General features: G+C 44.4%; 1 protein-coding gene across 8 annotated transcripts in view; it reads right to left on the bottom strand.

Annotated features, from left to right (window-relative positions):
* The window catches only part of LOC123757627 (kynurenine/alpha-aminoadipate aminotransferase, mitochondrial), a 279339-nt gene that overhangs the window by 220452 nt on the left and 38809 nt on the right, over positions 1-20078 (bottom strand). For all 8 annotated transcript variants that reach the window (XR_011229091.1, XM_045741458.1, XM_069326946.1 and 5 more), the window contains one exon: positions 19178-19245. Coding sequence is in view for 7 of the 8 variants with exons in the window: in XM_045741458.1 (XP_045597414.1) it covers positions 19178-19245 (68 nt within the window). In the remaining variant the exon portion in view is untranslated. The remainder of the gene's footprint in view (positions 1-19177; positions 19246-20078) is intronic.

Below are 20078 nucleotides of genomic sequence, written 5' to 3'. Positions count from 1 at the left end.
TAAGGAAACAAACATAGGAATGTGCCTCATTGCCAACAGTGACTGCCCAGACAGGTACAAGAGGAGTGTTGTTAACGCATATGTCGACCGTGCTCTCAGCCACAGCTCAGAACGGAAGCAAGTCGACGAAGAACTCTGTAGGGTAAGGCAGGTCCTAGTCAATAACGGCTTCTCCAATGGTTTCATCGAAGACATCATAAGAAGGAAAGTGAAAAGCCATGCAACCTCTGAAGAGACAACTAACACAACACCTATACCCCCTATTAGACTATTTTACAGGAACATCTTTTCCACAGCTCATAAAACGGAGGAAAGGGTCCTGAAAGATATTGTTAATAGAAACGTTATCCCTACAGACAAAAATCAGAGGATACAACTGACCATTTACTATAAAACCAGAAAAACGGCCAGCCTACTCATGAGAAACTCTCCAGACACAAAACAGAACGCTTTAAAAGAGACTAACGTCGTCTATGCCTTCAAATGCCCTCTTGGGGACTGTAAGCTCCAAAAAACCCAATATATAGGCAAGACAACAACATCTCTTTCTAGGCGTTTAACGATGCATAAGCAACAGGGCTCCATTAAAGAACATATAATCTCTTCCCACAACCAAACCATCGCCAGAGAAATCCTAGTAAACAACACAGAAATCATCGATAGATACAGCGATAGCAGGCGGCTTGACGTTTGCGAGGCACTACACATCAAGAAGTCAACACCAGCAATCAACAGCCAATTATTGCACAACTATATTCTACCCACCTCAAGACTCCGCTCCAATATAGAAGCATCAAGAAATATGGACCAATAGGCTTTCTACAAACACTTCTATTCAATATCCATTGTTTCGTGTTCTGTCTTGTGTTGATGAAATTAATACCCTATTAATACCACCTTTTGTTCTGTCTTGTGTTGATGAAATTAATACCCTATTAATGCCACCATTTGTTCTGTCTTGTGTTAATGCCACATCACCCCTTCCACCTCACTCAAGTGTAGATATAAAATCGGAGATGCGTAAGTTCTATTCAGTTGTGTATTTGTGAACTAAAGTCTTTGAAAATGTAATAAGTTTTACGAAACACGCTCGTGTCGCGTCAGACTAGAAATAAAAATGAATTTTGGAGAATTGATTTTTGATTTACCTCCAACAGTGAAAAGAAATGTACGAAAGATTGAGAAAATTCGTGTTAGAATTATTAATCTTACTTTTTCGGTCATATTTAATAATATATATATATATATATATATATATATATATATATATATATATATATATATATATATATATATATATATATATATATATATACAGTGGAACCTCTATTAACGAGTGGCTCTATTAACGAGTTTTTCCAGTAACGAGCAAGCCACTCGCAGCAAATTTGTCTCTATTGACAAGCTCGCCTCTATTAACGAGTGAAACCACATGGCGCTTCCTAGCGTCTCGCGGGTTCTCGCAAATTCTCGGACGCCTCCGACGCCAGTGTTGTTGTTGTATCTCACACGACAAGCATCCCTCTGGATTTATTTGAGCTTTTCTTTGGGTTTTTAGTGGTTTTGCGACTACAATTTGTAACACACGATGCCTCCAAAGAAGCTGCTTGCTAAAGATAGTGTTTTCAAGAGGAAGAAAGACAATTATTATGGATTTCAAGAAGGAAATTATAGCAAAGCATGAGTGTGGTGTCTGTGTGATTGATCTCACAAGGAAGTATGGCAGGTCCTCATCAACAATTTACACCATTAGTAAGGGAATGAGGAGGTAAGGGAGGATGCTGCCTCTTCCACTGAGATCAGGGAAGTGTTTGGAATGTTTGAAAAGGTGAACGCATTCTTGGAAAAGCTGCCCTGATAAAGCAGTGACAACCCAGTGTGTGAAAATGTTTAATTAATTTATCACTTTGTGATAACACTTTATGAAAGTGTTATCACTTTCGCAGGTATATGTCGCTTGAACGTAACACACTTTTTTTATCTTGAATGCACCCAAACATTGTGCTCAAGCGTCATTTGAGCAAATATTTCTTTAAAATCCAATTCTTATCCGATCGACTTGGGGATTGTATACATGTTTGCCATGAAATTTCCGTTTTCTTTAATAACCACATTGCCTATTTGAGAAAACGGCATTGTATTGTATCTTCGTGGTAAGACTATTATATTGTTGACACAACGAGTATAATCAACGTAGTTTTTTATTTGGTGCTGGTCTAACGCATCCTTGTGTGACATTTGAAATGAAATTTGGGTGAAATTCCCAAGAAGAGAGAGAGCGCCTGACTCAGAGGTGGATTCTCCTTCCACACCATAACCCCTCTCCTCCTTCCCACCTCTCCATCGTCTCCCTCAAGCCAGCAACTACTCTTCATAAGGTAAAGTAAATATTAAAACACTACAACAAAACATTTATATTTACATGTGCAGTATTATATTTACATAAAAAAAAGTCATACAAGTATGGATGTTTTTGGGAGTGGAACGGATTAAATTTATTTCCTTTATTTTAAATGGGGAAATTTGTTTCCAAAGACGAGTTTTCCAGGTAACGAGCTCGGTGCCAGAACGGATTAAACTCGTTAATAGAGGTTCCACTGTATATATATATATATATATATATATATATATATATATATATATATATATATATATATATATATATATATATATATATATATATATATGAGAGACAGTGTCAGACCACGGAGGAAAATTGAAACAGGAATTTCCTTATATTAATACATCTTCAGAAGGAGTGTTGCTAAGTACAGGTCGAGTACCAGAACATAAATAGGCAGGAGAGAATGGTGGAGTGAGGTGAGGTACAATAAGTGGACACAAATATGAGCCGCACAAAAACTGCAGAGGGCCTATTGGCCCATCCGATGCAGCTCCCATACATAACCACACACAGGCCCACACATAAGGTGACACACTGAAGGACACACTGAAGGTGAGCTGGAGGAGGCAGGAGTCACACTGCAGCAAGCTCCTGGAAATATCGAATTACCAAAGTGTTGGGAGCAGGTTGAGGGCTACAGTGGTGTCCTGGGTTACATAAAGGTTCAGGGAAGTATAAAAGCAAATAAAATACAATAAACAAGTAAAAGTGAGTGAAAATAGCTGAGTGGAAAAGTTTGTTTTGGTCTAGAACAAAAACAAAGATGGCCGCCGCCACCACCCCCACTGAGAATGTAGACGCACCAACAGAAGATGGTTTCAAAGGATTCTCATCACAAGATATAAGGAAAGGAGGTGTTCTTGGCAGGTTAGAGATAATTGAGGATATGCAAAAGAAGTATGAAGAAAAAGTGCTTAAATTGGAAGAGGACAATGGAGCTCTTTTTAATGAGCTTTGCACTCTAAAAGGGAGTATGCTTCAACAAGATTATTACTGCATTAACAGACACGGTAACAAATCAGGAGGAGCAAATCAAGGAACTAGTGAAAGAAAATGAGGTGTGGAAAGTGAAGTGTGGTGACTTTGAAGAAATAAACAAGAAAATAGACTCATATGGTGAACAACTCCAAGCAAGCCTAAGGGCTAACATAGAGTTAGGTAAGGATCTCCAACTGGAAACTTCACTGACAACTCACATAGAGGAGGTGAATAAAGAACTAGAAAAGTATAAAGAAGAAATAAAAGCGACATATGCTGAAGTTGTAAAAGAGAAAGAGACTATCAAAGAAGTGTGTTCGGAAGTCAAAACCAGAAATGACCAACAAGAAGCAGAAATTAGGCAAGCAATTAGGAAAAAACTGGTTACCAACAGTAAACTAGTACAAAACACTGCAGACAGAACTAAGTCCATAATCATTTTTGGATGTTTAGAGAAGGAAATTTCATCTAGGGTGGACCGAGCATCAGAAGAGATGAAAATCATAGAGAAAATAGTAGGTTTAGGAGAAGGCTCAAAGGAAAATGTCAGTGATTTTAGAAGAATAGGAAAATATGAGAAAGAAAAGAACCGCCCCTTAAGGGTGACGTTTAATGGAGTGAAAAACATGATGGATGTGCTAAGAAATGCCAGGAAATTGCAGAGTGATGAGGTTGGCAAACTTTGGTCAATAAGACAAGACCTCTCCAAGGAAGACAGAGAAAAGCTGAAAATGAACCTAATTGAGGCAAAACGTCTAAATGGGGATAGAAATGAAGAAGACAGAAATTCTTTTTTTTACAAAGTGACAGGGACTGGAAAGCTTGTGAAATGGTACATAAAAACAAAGCAACAAGATCAGTAGTGGAAGGGGGAGTAAAGAGCAAAGGAAAAGGGAACATGTTCTTGAAAATTGTATATACCAACATAGATGGAGTGAGGTCAAAAACTTTGGAGTTGCAAGATATAATCCAGCTTAGGGTCCCAGATATTGTCGCATTATCAGAGACGAAACTTGAAGGAAATATAATAAATGAAGTCATATTCCCAAGAGGCTATTCAGTTTGGAGACGTGACAGGAAAACTAGGAAGGGAGGAGGAGTGGCTGTACTGGTGAAAAAACACCTGAAGGAAAGAGAGTTAATATTTGAAAACCCTCGAGATATTGACATAATGGCATTGCAGGTCTGGAATCAGGATGATAAGCTCATAATTTTAAATGCCTACAGCCCACCAGCAAGCAACACATGGACAAAGGAAGAACTAGATGACAAACGAGAGGGCCTCATAATGGTCATGAGAGATATTATTGCACAAGCAGATAAAGATAAATCACGACTGTTGATACTGGGTGACTTCAACTTTAAAGCAATAGACTGGGAGGCCTATGAAGCAAGAACGGAGGACTTTTGGACATGCAGATTTGTGAACCTCATTCTGGAGACATTCTTGTATCAACACATAAAGCAGGCCACAAGAATGAAGGAAGGAGATGTACCATCAGTACTGGATCTAGTATTCACCAGGAAAGAAGAAGAGATATTTGACATCCAGTACCTTCCTCCCTTGGGAAAGAATGATCACGTCCTGTTAGACATTGATTATGCTTTAAGATATCATCTAGAAGAAAATGGGGACATTGAAACAGTTGATAAACTCGATTTAAGGAGAGGACACTATGGGGAACTTCAAAATTTTTTTACTGAGTGTAATTGGACAGAATTGTTGCTAGGCAGGGAAGTAAATGAAATGTATGCCAAATTTTTAAAAATATACGAGGAAGGCCCACAAACATTCATACCAAAACAGAGGTGCAGGGCCAGAAAACAGGATTGGTTCGACAGAAATTGTGAGAGGGCAAGAGACCAAAAGACACAAAAATGGAATCAGTATAGGAAGAGGCCAAACCCTCGAACATACCAGCGATACAAAGATGCGAGAAACAACTATACGGCAGTAAGGAGAGAGGCAGAAAGAAATTTTGAAAAGGGGATAGCAGATAAATGTAAAACAGAACCGGGCCTATTCTACAAATTCATAAACAACAAATTGCAGGTAAAGGATAATATCCAGAGGTTGAAAATGGGAAACAGATTCACGGAAAATGAAAAGGAAATGTGTGAAACATTAAATGAAAAGTTCCAAAGTGTGTTTGTACAAAATGAAATCTTCAGATAACCAGACACAATGGGAATTCAAGAGCACAACATAGAGCGGATAGAGGAGTCTAGAGATGAAGTGGAAAATATGCTCAAGGAGCTCAGTAAGAACAAAGCAGCTGGCCCAGATGGAGTTTCACCATGGGTTCTGAGAGAATGTGCATCTGAGCTCAGCATTCCAATTCACCTGATCTTTCAGGCATCCCTGTCTACAGGAATCGTAGCAGACGTGTGGAAACAGGCTAACATAGTTCCAATCTACAAAAATGGCAGCAGGGAAGACCCCCTCAATTATAGACCTGTATCATTGACAAGTGTAATAGTGAAAGTATTGGAAAAACTAATCAAAACTAAATGGGTAGAACACCTGGAGAGAAATGATATAATATCAGACAGACAGTATGGTTTTCGATCTGGAAGATCCTGTGTATCGAATTTACTCAGTTTCTATGATCGAGCCACAAAGATATTACAGGAAAGAGATGGTTGGGTTGACTGCATCTATCTGGACCTAAAAAAGGCTTTCGACAGAGTTCCACATAAGAGGTTGTTCTGGAAACTGGAAAATATTGGAGGGGTGACAGGTAAGCTTCTAACATGGATGATAAATTTTCTGACTGATAGAAAAATGAGGGCAGTAATCAGAGGCAATGTATCGGAATGGAGAAATGTCACAAGTGGAGTACCACAGGGTTCAGTTCTTGCACCAGTGATGTTTATTGTCTACATAAATGATCTACCAGTTGGTATACAGAATTATATGAACATGTTTGCTGATGATGCTAAGATAATAGGAAGGATAAGAAATTTAGATGACTGTCATGCCCTTCAAGAAGACTTGGACAAAATAAGTATATGGAGCACCACTTGGCAAATGGAATTTAATGTTAATAAATGTCATGTTATGGAATGTGGAATAGGAGAACATAGACCCCACACAACCTATATATTATGTGAGAAATCTTTAAAGAATTCTGATAAAGAAAGAGATCTAGGAGTGGTTCTAGATAGAAAACTATCACCTGAGGACCACATAAAGAATATTGTGCAAGGAGCCTATGCAATGCTTTCTAACTTCAGAATTGCATTTAAATACATGGATGGCGATATACTAAAGAAATTGTTCATGACTTTTGTTAGGCCAAAGCTAGAATATGCAGCTGTTGTGTGGTGCCCATATCTTAAGAAGCACATCAACAAACTGGAAAAGGTGCAAAGACATGCTACTAAGTGGCTCCCAGAACTGAAGGGCAAGAGCTACGAGGAGAGGTTAGAAGCATTAAATATGCCAAAACTAGAAGACAGAAGAAAAAGAGGTGATATGATCACTACGTACAAAATAGTAACAGGAATTGATAAAATCGACAGGGAAGACTTCCTGAGACCTGGAACTTCAAGAACAAGAGGTCATAGATTTAAACTAGCTAAACACAGATGCCGAAGAAATATAAGAAAATTCACCTTCGCAAATAGAGTGGTAGACGGTTGGAACAAGTTAAGTGAGAAGGTGGTGGAGGCCAAGACCGTCAGTAGTTTCAAAGCGTTATATGACAAAGAGTGCTGGGAAGACGGGACACCACGAGCGTAGCTCTCATCCTGTAACTACACTTAGGTAATTACACTTAGGTAATTACATAGATAATTATAGCATAAGATAGTTAATATTTACAATGAATTAGTGAGACAAATGTGTTCCAATGATCCTACTCAAATCGCCCTTTAATTGATCTATTAAAAATGGATCTAAGTTATATAAACCACTGCTAATGTTCAAATTACTTTCTTTTGTGATCTGTGACACAACACATGATGCACCCCCTGGCCGAACCAACCAAGCATCAATAACCCAAGGACCCCTCGGTCTTCGCCAGAAAAGACGGAGAAGAGTGCAAACGTATAAACCTACCACCAGTACCAAAAGAGCAGTAAACCCCAGCACCGGAGAAGAGCAGGAAGCTCCACAACCCGACTCTCAGAGACCAATGCCAACAAAGACAGGGCCTTGGAAAAACAATCTTGAACCGAAGGAGCCACCACAAACGGAGGAGAGGAAAGATAAGAGAGCACCCTGACCAAGGACCAGGACAGCTCAGGCGGTGCATGAGCAGGCTAGAGGTGAAACAAAGCACGAGAAAGCGTATGGAACGGGGTGGATGTGACGTCCACCTGGAACGCAAGCTGGAGCGGCTCCAACAGCACCACACGATACGAGGCGATAGTAATGAGCATCAAATGACGGTCCTGAAAAAAACAAGAAAGGACAAGACAACCCAATCCAATAGAGAAGACAACCTACGAAGAGCAAGAAAATGGTGAAAAGAAACGCCAGGAACTTCAGTCAGGAACGAAGTCACCTGATCACCATAGAGATGGTGATACACCCGCGTCAAAAAGACCAGATGCGAAGAGCTGAGGAGAAGGCCGAACCAGCCACATACCGGACCGGTTCGATCTGCCGAAAAAGGCGGAGCTGCGGGAAATGCCCCGAGTTCAGACAACGAGCAAGCAGCTCCTGAAAACAAAGCTGAGCTGGCCAAGGGGCCACAAGGACTACTCTCCCTGGGAAGGACTCCAACCGAGTCAGAACCTGAAGCAACAGCTGGACTGGGGAGAAGAGTTACAGGGAACTCCACCTCGACCAGTCCTGCCGAAAGGCATCCACCGCGAACACCTCGCAGGCGGGGAAAGGCGCCACTTAGAATGGGAGATGCCGAGACCACGCCGACGCGAAGATGTCCATGTCCAGAAGTCTGTACGTCTGGCAGAGCCAACGAAACGAGTTGGCGATGACCAGCCATTCCGAGAACAGAGGAATGAACCAAGACAGGCGGTCTGCATTGGCTGGACATTGGTTGGACGTTGGACATTCCCCGGACATGAACCATACGCAGAGTCAAACCCCGAGAATCCTGCAGGCAAGTCACTCGAAGGGACCAACCACAAAGAGGCAAGGACCAAAGAAAACCCTTGTGCTTCCGGCAATGAACCACCGGAGATCAATCCGAATGGAGCCAGATGGTAGAGCCCCGAGTGACCCAAACCCTCCGAAGCGCAAACTAGACAGCCACGAACTCCCGAATCACGCTGTAAGCCCAATGCAAGGACGGACCCCACCGTCCCCGGCCGGCCTGGTGAGCACTGGTCAAAAAGCCCCAGCCGAGAGACAACCCGTCTGTAAACACATTAAGCGAGGGCTCAGGGAGGCGCCAAGGCATGGAAAGCCGAAAACCCCGAAGAGAAAGCCGGCGATGGAGCACTGGCACAAGGCCCCTGGTGGACAAACCCAATGATCACGAGAGAGGCGGATGGGGCATATCTGAAGGAACCAAAACAGACGCCGAAGCCAAACCCAACTTAGTGGGTAGACCAGCACGGCAAAGTTCAGAGTCCCGCAACTGCTCGAGCAACCGCCAAGAGACCCAGGACCCCTTCAGAAACAGCCGAAGGCAGGACCACAGCCGCAGCAACACCTCTATAGGGAGAAACAAAGAAGCGGTCCAAGAGTCCCAAACAAGACCCAGCCAGGTCCAAACCTGGGACAGAACTAGATGGAATGTCCTCTAGTTCACCAGGAACCCAAACCCGGTGATCTGGAAAGAACCACACCCCTGGTGAGCAGACAAGCGGACCGACTGGGAGCCCACACCAGCCAGTCGTCAAGGTAGGCTAAAACCGAATCCCGAGCAGACGCAGACAGGTCACCAAGATCCGGTAAAGATGCGTAAATACACAAGGTGCCAATTACAAACTAGGGAAGGCAACGAAAGTGGCAAGCCTGAAGCCCCACCACCAACTGTGCCAGTCCTGGAACCCTGGAGAGGAATGTGCCAAGATGTGACCCGGAGGTCCAGGGACACCATCCAGGTACCCGGCCCCAATAGAAGACGGACCGGAGACAACAGTCAAACCCCGAAAAACCTGAAGAGGAAGCCAAAGATGCAGCAATCGACACAAGGCTTCCAGAGGACGAACCCAGAGATCCTGAGAACGGTGGAAGTAACAGCCCCAAAGGAACCAGAACAGACGCTGAAGCCAAACCCAACCCAGTGGGTAGACCAGCACAGCAAAGTTCAAACTCTCGTACAGCTGCTCGAGCAACCGCTGAGAGACCCAAGACCCCCTAAGGAACTGCCGAAAGTGGGATTATAGCCGGAGCTATGCCACAGGAGGGAAAGATAAGGACACTGTCTGGGAATCCCAGACAAGGCCCAGCCAAGTCTGAACTTGGGACGGAACCAAGTGGGACTTTCTCCAGTTCACCAGTAACCCGAACACAATGAGCTGGAAAAAAACCAAACCCCTGGCGAGCAGACAAGTGTACTGGCTGGGAGTCCAGACCAACCAGTCATCCAAGTAAGCCAAGACCCGAACACCTAGCAGATGCAGATAGGCCACCACGACCCGGGTAAGACATGTGTAAACACAAGGTGCCAGATTCAGCCCGAAAGGAAGGCCAAGAAAGCAGTAAGTCTGTCACCCCACCATAAAACCTAACCAGTCTCCAAACCTCGGATGAATAGGGACATACCAATATGCATCCTGGAGGACCAGAGACACCACTCAAGAACCTGGCTCCAAAAGAAGTCGGACCTGGGATAGAGTAGTCATCCGGAAAGAGAGGCAAGGAATCCAGGGGTTCAGATGGGACAAGTCCAGAATGAACAAAAAATCCGCACAGTCCCATTTCGGAACTGGAAACAAGGGAGAAACCCACTTGAAGGACAAAGTCGTCTCGACCGCACCCAAGCACACCCACTCCAGGATGATCTGACACAGTGCAGGGGAAGAAGCCTGCCCCACCAGCCCAAACCCTCTGTGATGAGAAGCTGCCCAATGCCACCACAGGCAGGAGGAGCAAACAGTCAGCTTACCCCCATTGCCCCATCAACGGGGCAACATGCGAAAGGGCCGATGCCCCTTCCGAAAAGCTGACTTACACACAGAGCGAGCACCGCACTGATCAGATGAAGACAGAGGAGGCATCGGTACAAAAGCTGGCACCAAGGGGCCCACTTCAACTACAGAGACCTGACCTCTGGCACGACCTTTCCGGGAAGCACAAGAAAGCCCACCCTGGATCACCAACAAATCAGATAGAGAACGGCAACTATCTTGAGGTTATCTTGAGATGATTTCGGGGCTTTAGTGTCCCCGCGGCCCGGTCCTCGACCAGGCCTCCACCCCCAGGAAGCAGCCCGTGACAGCTGACTAACACCCAGGTACCTATTTTACTGCTAGGTACCAGGGGCATAGGGTGAAAGAAACTCTGCCCATTGTTTCTCGCCGGCGCCCGGGATCAAACCCAGGACCACAGGATCACAAGTCCAGCGTGCTGTCCGCTCGGCCGACCGGCTCCCTAGCAGAAGACGCCTGCAAAAACCGAGTAACAACGAGTCCACAAACATCAACAGACAGAAAGACGAAGAAAACTGAAGAACCAGGGCTCAGGCCGAACAAATAGAGAGAGCACAGCAGTCTGCCGACATGCAAGGCGAGAGGCGAAAAACAAAGACACCATCTTCGGAGGATAGAAGCATACAGTTTCAGCAACGCAGCCGACACCCAAGCAGCCGAGGCCAATGCCCCAGATGATGGCCTAGCACTCAATGCCTCCAAATCCTCTCCAGGCCAGTCCGAGGACAGCTTGAGAAGGAAAAAGAAATGCAGGATCGAGGCCAAATGCCCACGAGCCCAAAGATTCTCAGTGACCAAGGCAGCCGAAAGAGAAGTAACCTGAGTGTGTAACTGGAGCAAGCTTACCTCATGAGGAAGCACAGAGGGGGTAAAGGCACGCATGAAGATGCTCAAAAGCCCTTCCCCCCAAGTAAACCTGCAACACTGTAGTGAGCTCCTGTCATTCCAGCGTGCAAACTCACAAAATTCATGCCAAGCTTCAAGAGAAAACAAAAGGCAGTCTGCAAGCCAGGAAGACTCTGGAACCTCATAACACACCCAATACAGGGAAAAGTAACCGAACTCAAGAGAGATCGGCTCCAGCCCAGAGGCAAATTCTGGGTCTCGCAGGAATTCCGGGTATACATCAAGGGCCTCCCGAACCTCCGCAGGAAAAATCCGAGAGGTTGAAAAACAAGGGCGAAGCTGCGGAACCCAAGGGAACCTGGAAACGAACTCAGAAAGGAGCCAAACCCGTATCAAATTTGCACAGTGAAGGAAGGGGGATACGAAAAGCCCAAACCCTGCAACAGCAAACTCTACCCCGAGGGCAACAAGGCCCAGGCAGGATTGAAAGCAGCCCAAACACCCCAGGCCGGCTCCTCCCCAGCCCCAGAAGCCTCAAAACCAGGCTCCAGGACAGAGCCGACCTCCACACCCTCCACCCTGAAGAAAAGGCAGAGTTCAGGGCAAAGATATCAAAGAAGGGGGTCTACTGGTAAGACCCAGAAACCTCGGTGGGAGGATCAGGCTCAAAGGCCTCCGTTCCAACATCGAAAGGGGCAGACCCCAGAGCTGCCCGAGTCTCATCCACCAACTAAACCCTAAACCCCTCCTCGACTCTGAAACTCTCAGACATTTGGGAGCCTGCAGCAGGGGAAAGGATCAGGGCAAACCACACCAACAGGGAAAGGACCCAGGGACGCAGACTGAACCAACGTCAAGGCGACCAACGTCCCATGTCCGGGTCAGAACACCAGCATTTTCCTCAGAAAACCAGTGTTTTCCTCAGAAAACCAGCGTTAAATGTAATGAAATGCCATTTTCTGGGTGAGCCCCTGAGGCTCCCCGAAGCTATCCAAATGATATGTGCTATATTAGTTTGGGGTCATCAGTAACAAGAGTTCTTATGCCAACCAGGAACCACAAGCCCCCCTCAGAGAACCTGGTCCCCTCAGAGAGGCCCAGGGAGCAATGGCCTACGAGCACTTTACATTTAAAGTATGTCATAATTGCCATCAACCCGGGAAGGACCCAAAAAGGTAGGCTAATCAAAATGAACCACTGTCTGGTTAACCTGTGCAATCTACATCCGAAAAGATCAAAGTAACTCCCCTAGAAAGAAACCAAACAAGCAGCCCTTCATGCAACTAGCACTTCTGCTCATTAACACTACCCCCGCCCCATCAACAGATGGGGTGTGGGGGAGCTGACAGCCCACCACTCCAGTTTTTGAATGACGAAAATACCGCCAACTGGAGGGAGGGAGGGTGTTAGGAGCCTCCGGGGCTCCCGGAGGCTCCCAACAAACGCCAGAAAATGGTGTTTCATTACACTCAATGTTGCTTTTCTGTGGGGAGCTCCATTGGATCCCAGAAGCTGACTATCCAAAGTTAAGTAAAAGGAGGAACTTACTCTGGAGGCAGCCGCACCGCAGGTCTCAAGACAAAGAAGAGACAGATGGCTGCAACAGTCACCCTAAAGCCACACACAGCCAGGAAGAAACAGGAACATTCACTATATACCTGGCAGTCAGGATCCTGTTCGACCTCCAAAACCCCCGTGCCCGAATGTCTACCCAAGATATGTTGCCAAAACTCACTGTGAGAGCAGAATACTTCCAAACATCATAGACACGAGGGTAGACCACAGACTGTCTAGATTTCATGACACTGCAGACAACCTGAGAAACATGAACCCTGGAACAGTAAACCAAGGAAACCGGATCAACCCAAAGAACTTCCAGTGTGACAGAACCAGTGGCCCGCTACCTGCGGGCCACTGGTTCTGTGGCTGAAGTGCAACCCCTACAAGCAAAACTAGAAGAGTACAATGAGGCAAGTACAAACTTACCAAAACTACTGATGACACCTCGGCAGGGATGAGGGAAATACACCAATTCATGTACCTCCCCACCCCTTTAATAGCAGACATAACCCACACTTGAGACATGCCTCCCAAAAGTGAACGACTGAGTCACTGGTAAGAACAAAAGTGCATTAACTAAATGAAAAATTCCCCCAAAAGCAGGAAAAAGATTGATAAACTTTCAACCGCCCAGCTGCTATCTGCAAATAGTGGGTAACAAACCACCACTGCGAGATGTCTGGTGTGCCCCGACCGGACAGCCTCCCTGGTGGCCAGTCGTGGCACCTCAAACTGTAAAGCAAAATTCTTGCCAAAAATATAAAAAACGAAACCGCTGATCTGAGAAGAGGGAAGAGCAGTGGTACCAAAAGCACCAGAAAATAACATGCAATAAATGTATGATGAACCAAAAGAAAAAGTTGTTATATTAATACTGTATATATTGAGTGGAACCTTGGTTGATGACTGCGCTAGAGTAAAAATTTTTTTATATATGACGTCAAATTCACCGTAAAATTTGAATTGATCGTGTACGACTGTTTGCTTGGAAGATGACGTCTGTTCGTAAGTGTATTGGTTGAATGAGCACGTGGTGCTGGGGGCGAGGCACTCTCAGTTTTGTTTACAAGTCTATCCCGCGTATTGACGACTGCAGCCGCGCTTGAATTCTTTGTAAAGAATTTCATTGTTTGCCTGCTTTTTTGCTTTTTAAACATAAAAGTTCTTATTATATATCACTGGATGGATGGAGAGGGGGAACTGGAAGGATGAATAAGGGTTGGATGGATGGATGGTGAAGGGGAACTGGATGAATGGTGAAAAAGAGACTGGATGGATGGTGGGGGGATTGGATGGATGGTGCGGGGATTGGATGGATGGTGGGGGGACTGGATGGATGGATGGATGGTGGGACTGGATGGATGGATGGTGGGGGGACTGGATGGATGGATGGTGGGGGGACTGGATGGATGGATGGTGGGGGGACTGGAGGGATAGTAGGAGGGACTAGATGGATGGATGGTGGGGGAACTGGACAGATGGATGGTGGGGGCACTGGATGGATGGAGGAGGGGGGACTGGATGCATGGAGGAGGGGGGGACTGGATGGATGGAGGAGGGGGGACTGGATGGATGGAGGAGGGGGGACTGGATGGATGGTGGGGGCACTGGATGGATAGATGAATGAATGGTGAGGGCACTGGATGGATAGTGAGGGCACTGTATGGATGGATAGTGAGGGGACTGGATGGAGGGTGGGGAACTGGAGGGATGGTGGGGGGGGGAGAACTGGAGGGATGGATAGGGGAGAATCTCCATCCCCCACATTGCACCCTCCCCACTAACCCCCATCCCACCACTGGACCCTTCCTGCTACCTCCATCTTACCTCCATGATTGCCAGCACAGGGTTCTGGGGCTCCCCCTTCCCCCTCCCGGGGAGGGGGAAGCTGCGAAGACATGTGGTGCGGCTCGTGTGACGTCATGCTTGTTTTGCTCATTTTCAATTGGGAGTTATGTACACTCGTTTATCAAATTTTGCCGTTTTAAACCAGAATAGGGGTTTGTTTTGTGGAGCTTACCTTTCTGGATGCCTGTCCTAGTCGATGGTAGATATAGAATGCTCCAAAATCACATGTGCATTTCTATAGGCCATTGCTCCTCGTGCCTCTCTGAGGGGGCCAGGTTCTGGCTCGTGGTCCGTGGTAGGCCTAGAACTCTATCCACATCGACTGATGCCAAAGTTAGGGATATCCATATCAGCCTGGATAGCTCCGGGAAGTCGAAGGGGCTCACCCCAGAAATTAAATGATATAAATTGTCATCCACAATACCATGAAAATAAACATTCCATTCACTTGGATTCAATGGGTCTCGTTTCTTGTCAGGGAAAGTCGAAAATTCCATGGGCTATTAGTAGTCTTAAAAAGGAAAGTTTCAGGAAGCAGCATCCTGCTGCCAAACTGGATTTTTTTACTTTTCCTGGTATGAGGCTGTTTCTAGTCAGGGAAAGTTGAAAATTCCATTTTGGCAGAAGGATGCTGCTTCTGGAAACTTTCCTTTTAAGACAACTCATAACCCAGTCAATAGAGCTTCGGCCTTACATGCTGGGGGGTGTGAGGCAGAACCGCGGACAGTTTTCCAACCGCCCACAGTTCGAGACCCCATACATCCTAGGTGAATGAAATGAAATAGTATAGGTAAAAATAATATAGAAATGGTCAACCCAACAGGGCTTTCTAATAGCTGAGCCTCCTCTCCAGACTGCATGGCCAGTCTACTCCAACTGAAAACCAAACACACTGACACCATAAAAATAAACTGGGGAGAGAGAGAATTGTAAAGAATTCCTCATGACTCATCATTAGATCAATATAGGACTAAGGTAAACAACATACAGAAGCAGCAGATACCAGCTGTTCGAGCCAAATTTGTGGATGTGCAAAGAGCATGCATGGCCAGTATTCTTGGTAATCAAACCTCAGAACACTATCAATTAAGCTACAAGGAATAATGTATGATGCAATGGCAAAGACAAAATCACTGTACACACCTCACGAACCCCAAGTGCACAAGTGCGTGATGGCATAAGGCACCACACAAGCCCGGACCAGGCCCCACATGCACATTATCATATACAGTGGAACCTCTATTAACGAGTTTAATCCGTTCTGGCACCGAGCTCGTTACCTGGAAAACTCGTCTTTGGAAACAAATTTCCCCATTTAAAATAAAGGAAATAAATTTAATCCGTTCCACTCCCAAAAACATCCATACTTGTATGACTTTTTTTATGTAAATATAATATTGCACATGTAAATATAAATGTTTTGTTGTAGTGTTTTAATATTTACTTTACCTTATGAAGAGTCTCCGTCAGTCTGTCAGTCTCCGTGGTGTAGTGGTAAAACACTCGCCTGGCGTTCCGCGAGCGCTATGTCATGGGTTCGTATCCTGGCCGGGGAGGATTTACTGGGCGCAATTCCTTAACTGTAGCCTCTGTTTAACGCAACAGTAAAATGTGTACTTGGATGAAAAAACGATTCTTCGCGGCAGGGGATCGTATTCCAGGGACCATAGGATTAAGGACTTGCCCGAAACGCTACGCGTACTAGTGGCTGTACAAGAATGTAACAACTCTTGTATATATCAAAAAAAAAAAAAAAAAAAAAAAAAAAAAAAAAAAAAAGAGTAGTTGCTGGCTTGAGGGAGACGATGGGGAGGTAGGAAGGATGAGAAGGGTTATGGTGTGGAAGGAGAATCCACCTCTGAGTCAAGCGGACTCTCTCTTCTTGGGAATTTCACCCAAATTTCATTTCAAATGTCACACAAGGATGCGTTAGACCAGCACCAAATAAAAAACTACGTTGATTACACTCGTTGTGTCAACAATATAATAGTCTTACCACGAAGATACAATACAATGCCGTTTTCTCAAATAGGCAATGTGGTTATTAAAGAAAACGGAAATTTCATGGCAAACATGTATACAATCCCCATCTCGATCGGATAAGAATTGGATTTTATAGAAATATTTGCTCAAATGACGCTTGAGAGCGGTGTTTGGGTGCATTCAAGAGAAAAAAAGTGTGTTACATTCAAGCGACATATACCTGCGAAAGTGATAACACTTTCATAAAGTGTTATCACAAAGTGATAAATTAATCAAACATTTTCACACACCAGGTTGTCACTGCTTTATCAGGGCAGCTTTTCCAAGAATGCGTTCACCTTTTCAAACATTCCAAACACTTCCCTGATCTCAGTGGAAGAGGCAGCATCCTCCCTTACCTCCTCATTCCCTTACTAAAGGTGTAAATTGTTGATGAGGACCTGCCATACTTCCTTGTGAGATCAATCACACAGACACCACACTCATGCTTTGCTATAATTTCCTTCTTTAAATCCACAGTAATTGTGTCTTTCTTCCTCTTGACAACACTATCTTTAGCAAGTAGCTTCTTTGGAGACATTGTGTGTTACAAATTGTAGTCGCAAAACCACTAAAAACCCAAAGAAAAGCTCAAATAAATCCAGAGGGATGCTTGTCGTGTGAGATACAACAACACTGGCGTCGGAGGCATCCGAGAATTTGCGAGAACCTGCGAGACGCTAGGAAGCGCCATGTGGTTTCACTCGTTAATAGAGGCGAGCTCGTCAATAGAGACAAATTTGCTGCGAGTGGCTTGCTCGTTACTGGAAAAACTCGTTAATAGAGCCACTCGTTAATAGAGGTTCCACTGTAGATAGTTACTAAACTCACCATGGACAGGCAAGACTTTGTGGACTAAATCCTAAGCCGTACTCAGCTGCAGTGTAAACTGAAAGGCTCCACCCCATTTAGGAGGACACCTATGTCCCACAGAGGTCTTTCTGATAGGGAAAGGAAATGCAAGTAGACACCTGGGAAGACAACCTTTATACTAGGTCAGAGAAATATAAGCAGCTAGGAACATGCAAGACAGGTAGCAAATACATGAGAAAATAATCCCTGAACAGGACTGGAGTCAAACTTAGGAGTGGGTATGTGGGCCAACTGTGACCCCAGGTGACCTAGGCTATCATCTGGAGGCAGTTCGGACAAGTTGAGCAAGAGTTATTTACCAGCAGCCAACCTCATTTCCCAAGATATAATTTTTGTTAAAAGCAGCTGTTCGTTTTTGTTTTACCAGTACAGTACTGCAAATTCTGGGGGTTTTCTCAGTCTTGGGGTTTATCTCTGATCCCCATCTTTTCCTATACAGTACTGTACTATATAAGCTCGATTTTCCGAAACCAGCTTTTCCAAATCTTTGGGTTATTCGGCAGTTTTTCAGAAATGCTGAAAATTTAAAAAGACAGGATGTGGTTGAATGGCTAGAAAGAGATGCCAACAGCCCAGGATATGTTGTGATGAGCAAAGAAGATTCTCCAATCTGTTACTGGCAAGGTGGATGAAGAGGGAGAATTGAGATAACAATGAGGAACCAACAACACAGACAACAGAGTTTACTCATGTCTTCTATTGACATGCTAATTAAGTTTTCATACAACTGTGCTAATCCAGAAGTTGAAAACATATATCAGTACCTGAAGTTAGGCAAAGAGCTGATCATAAGAGAGGCTAGTGAACACAGGAGGCAAGCTAAACTTGATTCTTATTTAGTAAGAACAGCAACTAAAGGCCCTTCAACCACTGAAGTCTCACAAGGAATCCAAGGATCTTCAACCAGTGATACCTCAATTGCAATCCAATGACCTTCAACCAGTGAAGCCTCACAAGCAAGCCAAGAGCCTTCAACCAGTGAAGCTTCAACAGCTGGAAGTCAAAAATCACCTTGCTAAGCTCATGTACTGTACAGTAATTTTAGTGTTGTGTTAGGTTAAGTTAGGTAAATTTTCAAGAATTCTTGATTTGAAGATACTGTACAGTACTGTATGCAGCATCAATCAAGAAGACGAACTACACCCTACAACCAGGAAAGCTGAAGTTTCTGTTTAAAATTAATTATAGTACTGTACTTAAATACTATATAATTATAGTCTGTGTGTGGTAATTCAAATTATGTTGGTTGTGGTACAAAAAATTGTGAATATGTTAACTTTTTGAACTTCCCTGGTAAGCATTCTGCTTATCCACATGTCTGGTTTATCCAGCAAGGGGGGGGGCCTTCCCATATAATTCAAATAAGCGAGCTCATACAGTACTTCATGAGCAAACCACATTCTGATACTAGTCTATGGTAGCCTGTGAAAGTTCAGGGGTCTGTGAGCATCTATTTCTCTGTGGTACCTGAGCCTTAAGCATTGAGAAGGTATGAACAGGTCATCCCCAAAATGTCAAACTTTTTGGGGAAACTAAAAAAACATGCACAAGCAAATTTAGTGTACAGTAACTTACTTAATTCACGAATCAAAGACGGCTGACGGTTTTTAGATGTTCTCGTTAAAAATCTTGAATAATTCATCCTGAAAAATATACAAAATGTTAATATCTAAAATAAATGCTAATGGGTGGAAATCTAACGTGGTGGGTGGCAATTTGATGATTTGAGTATGTGATAGGGCAAGATACAATGTACTTACCTATCTGTGACTATATGGGAGTGAGATCTAGTACATTATGCCCTGCCTTCTTGCCCTTTATACCTAGCATGCATGAAACCTGACTTGGTTTCCAAACCCCTGGGTGACAAGACCCGTTGGTTATCGTGTAAGTTCGTAACGAGAAATGGAGGAAAATGAAGAAAATACAATTAAAAAATCTAAGGGAAAGAAATCGACAGGTTCATAGCATAATGCGACAGCATTTTGTTTGCACTCACCAACAGGAGAAGTCCTGATCCACTTCTCCCTCAGGAGAGGCGGGACCAAAGAGCCAGTGTTAAATCCGCAAGCACAACTAGGTGGGTACAACTATGTGAGTACACCCTCATTACTGATGCCGTCCTTCCCCCCAAAGTGTCTAGCTCAGTAGATTGCCAGCCAGAGAATCTCCATCTAATACAATAAAGCATTCATGAAACAAGTACAGTGGCACCTCGACATACGATTATCCCTACTTACGATAATTTCGAGTTACGTTGTAAATTTCATCGAAAAATACGACTCGACATCCGATGGTGTCTTCGACTTCCGATATTTGTTGGTACACGTTCAGGTCGACCGAGCGCGTGGTTCCCAGTTACGCGGTCGACCTGCCTCAGTTTACTACAGCTGCCTGCTTAGTGATGATCGCGCCTATAAGAAATTCCGCTTTTGTGGTGATTTTTTGCATTTTGAACATTAAAGTAATTATTATA

The sequence above is a fragment of the Procambarus clarkii genome, chromosome 19, assembly GCF_040958095.1.
Source record: "Procambarus clarkii isolate CNS0578487 chromosome 19, FALCON_Pclarkii_2.0, whole genome shotgun sequence".
Classification (NCBI taxonomy): domain Eukaryota; kingdom Metazoa; phylum Arthropoda; class Malacostraca; order Decapoda; family Cambaridae; genus Procambarus; species Procambarus clarkii.
This window is presented reverse-complemented; position numbering and strand designations above follow the sequence as displayed.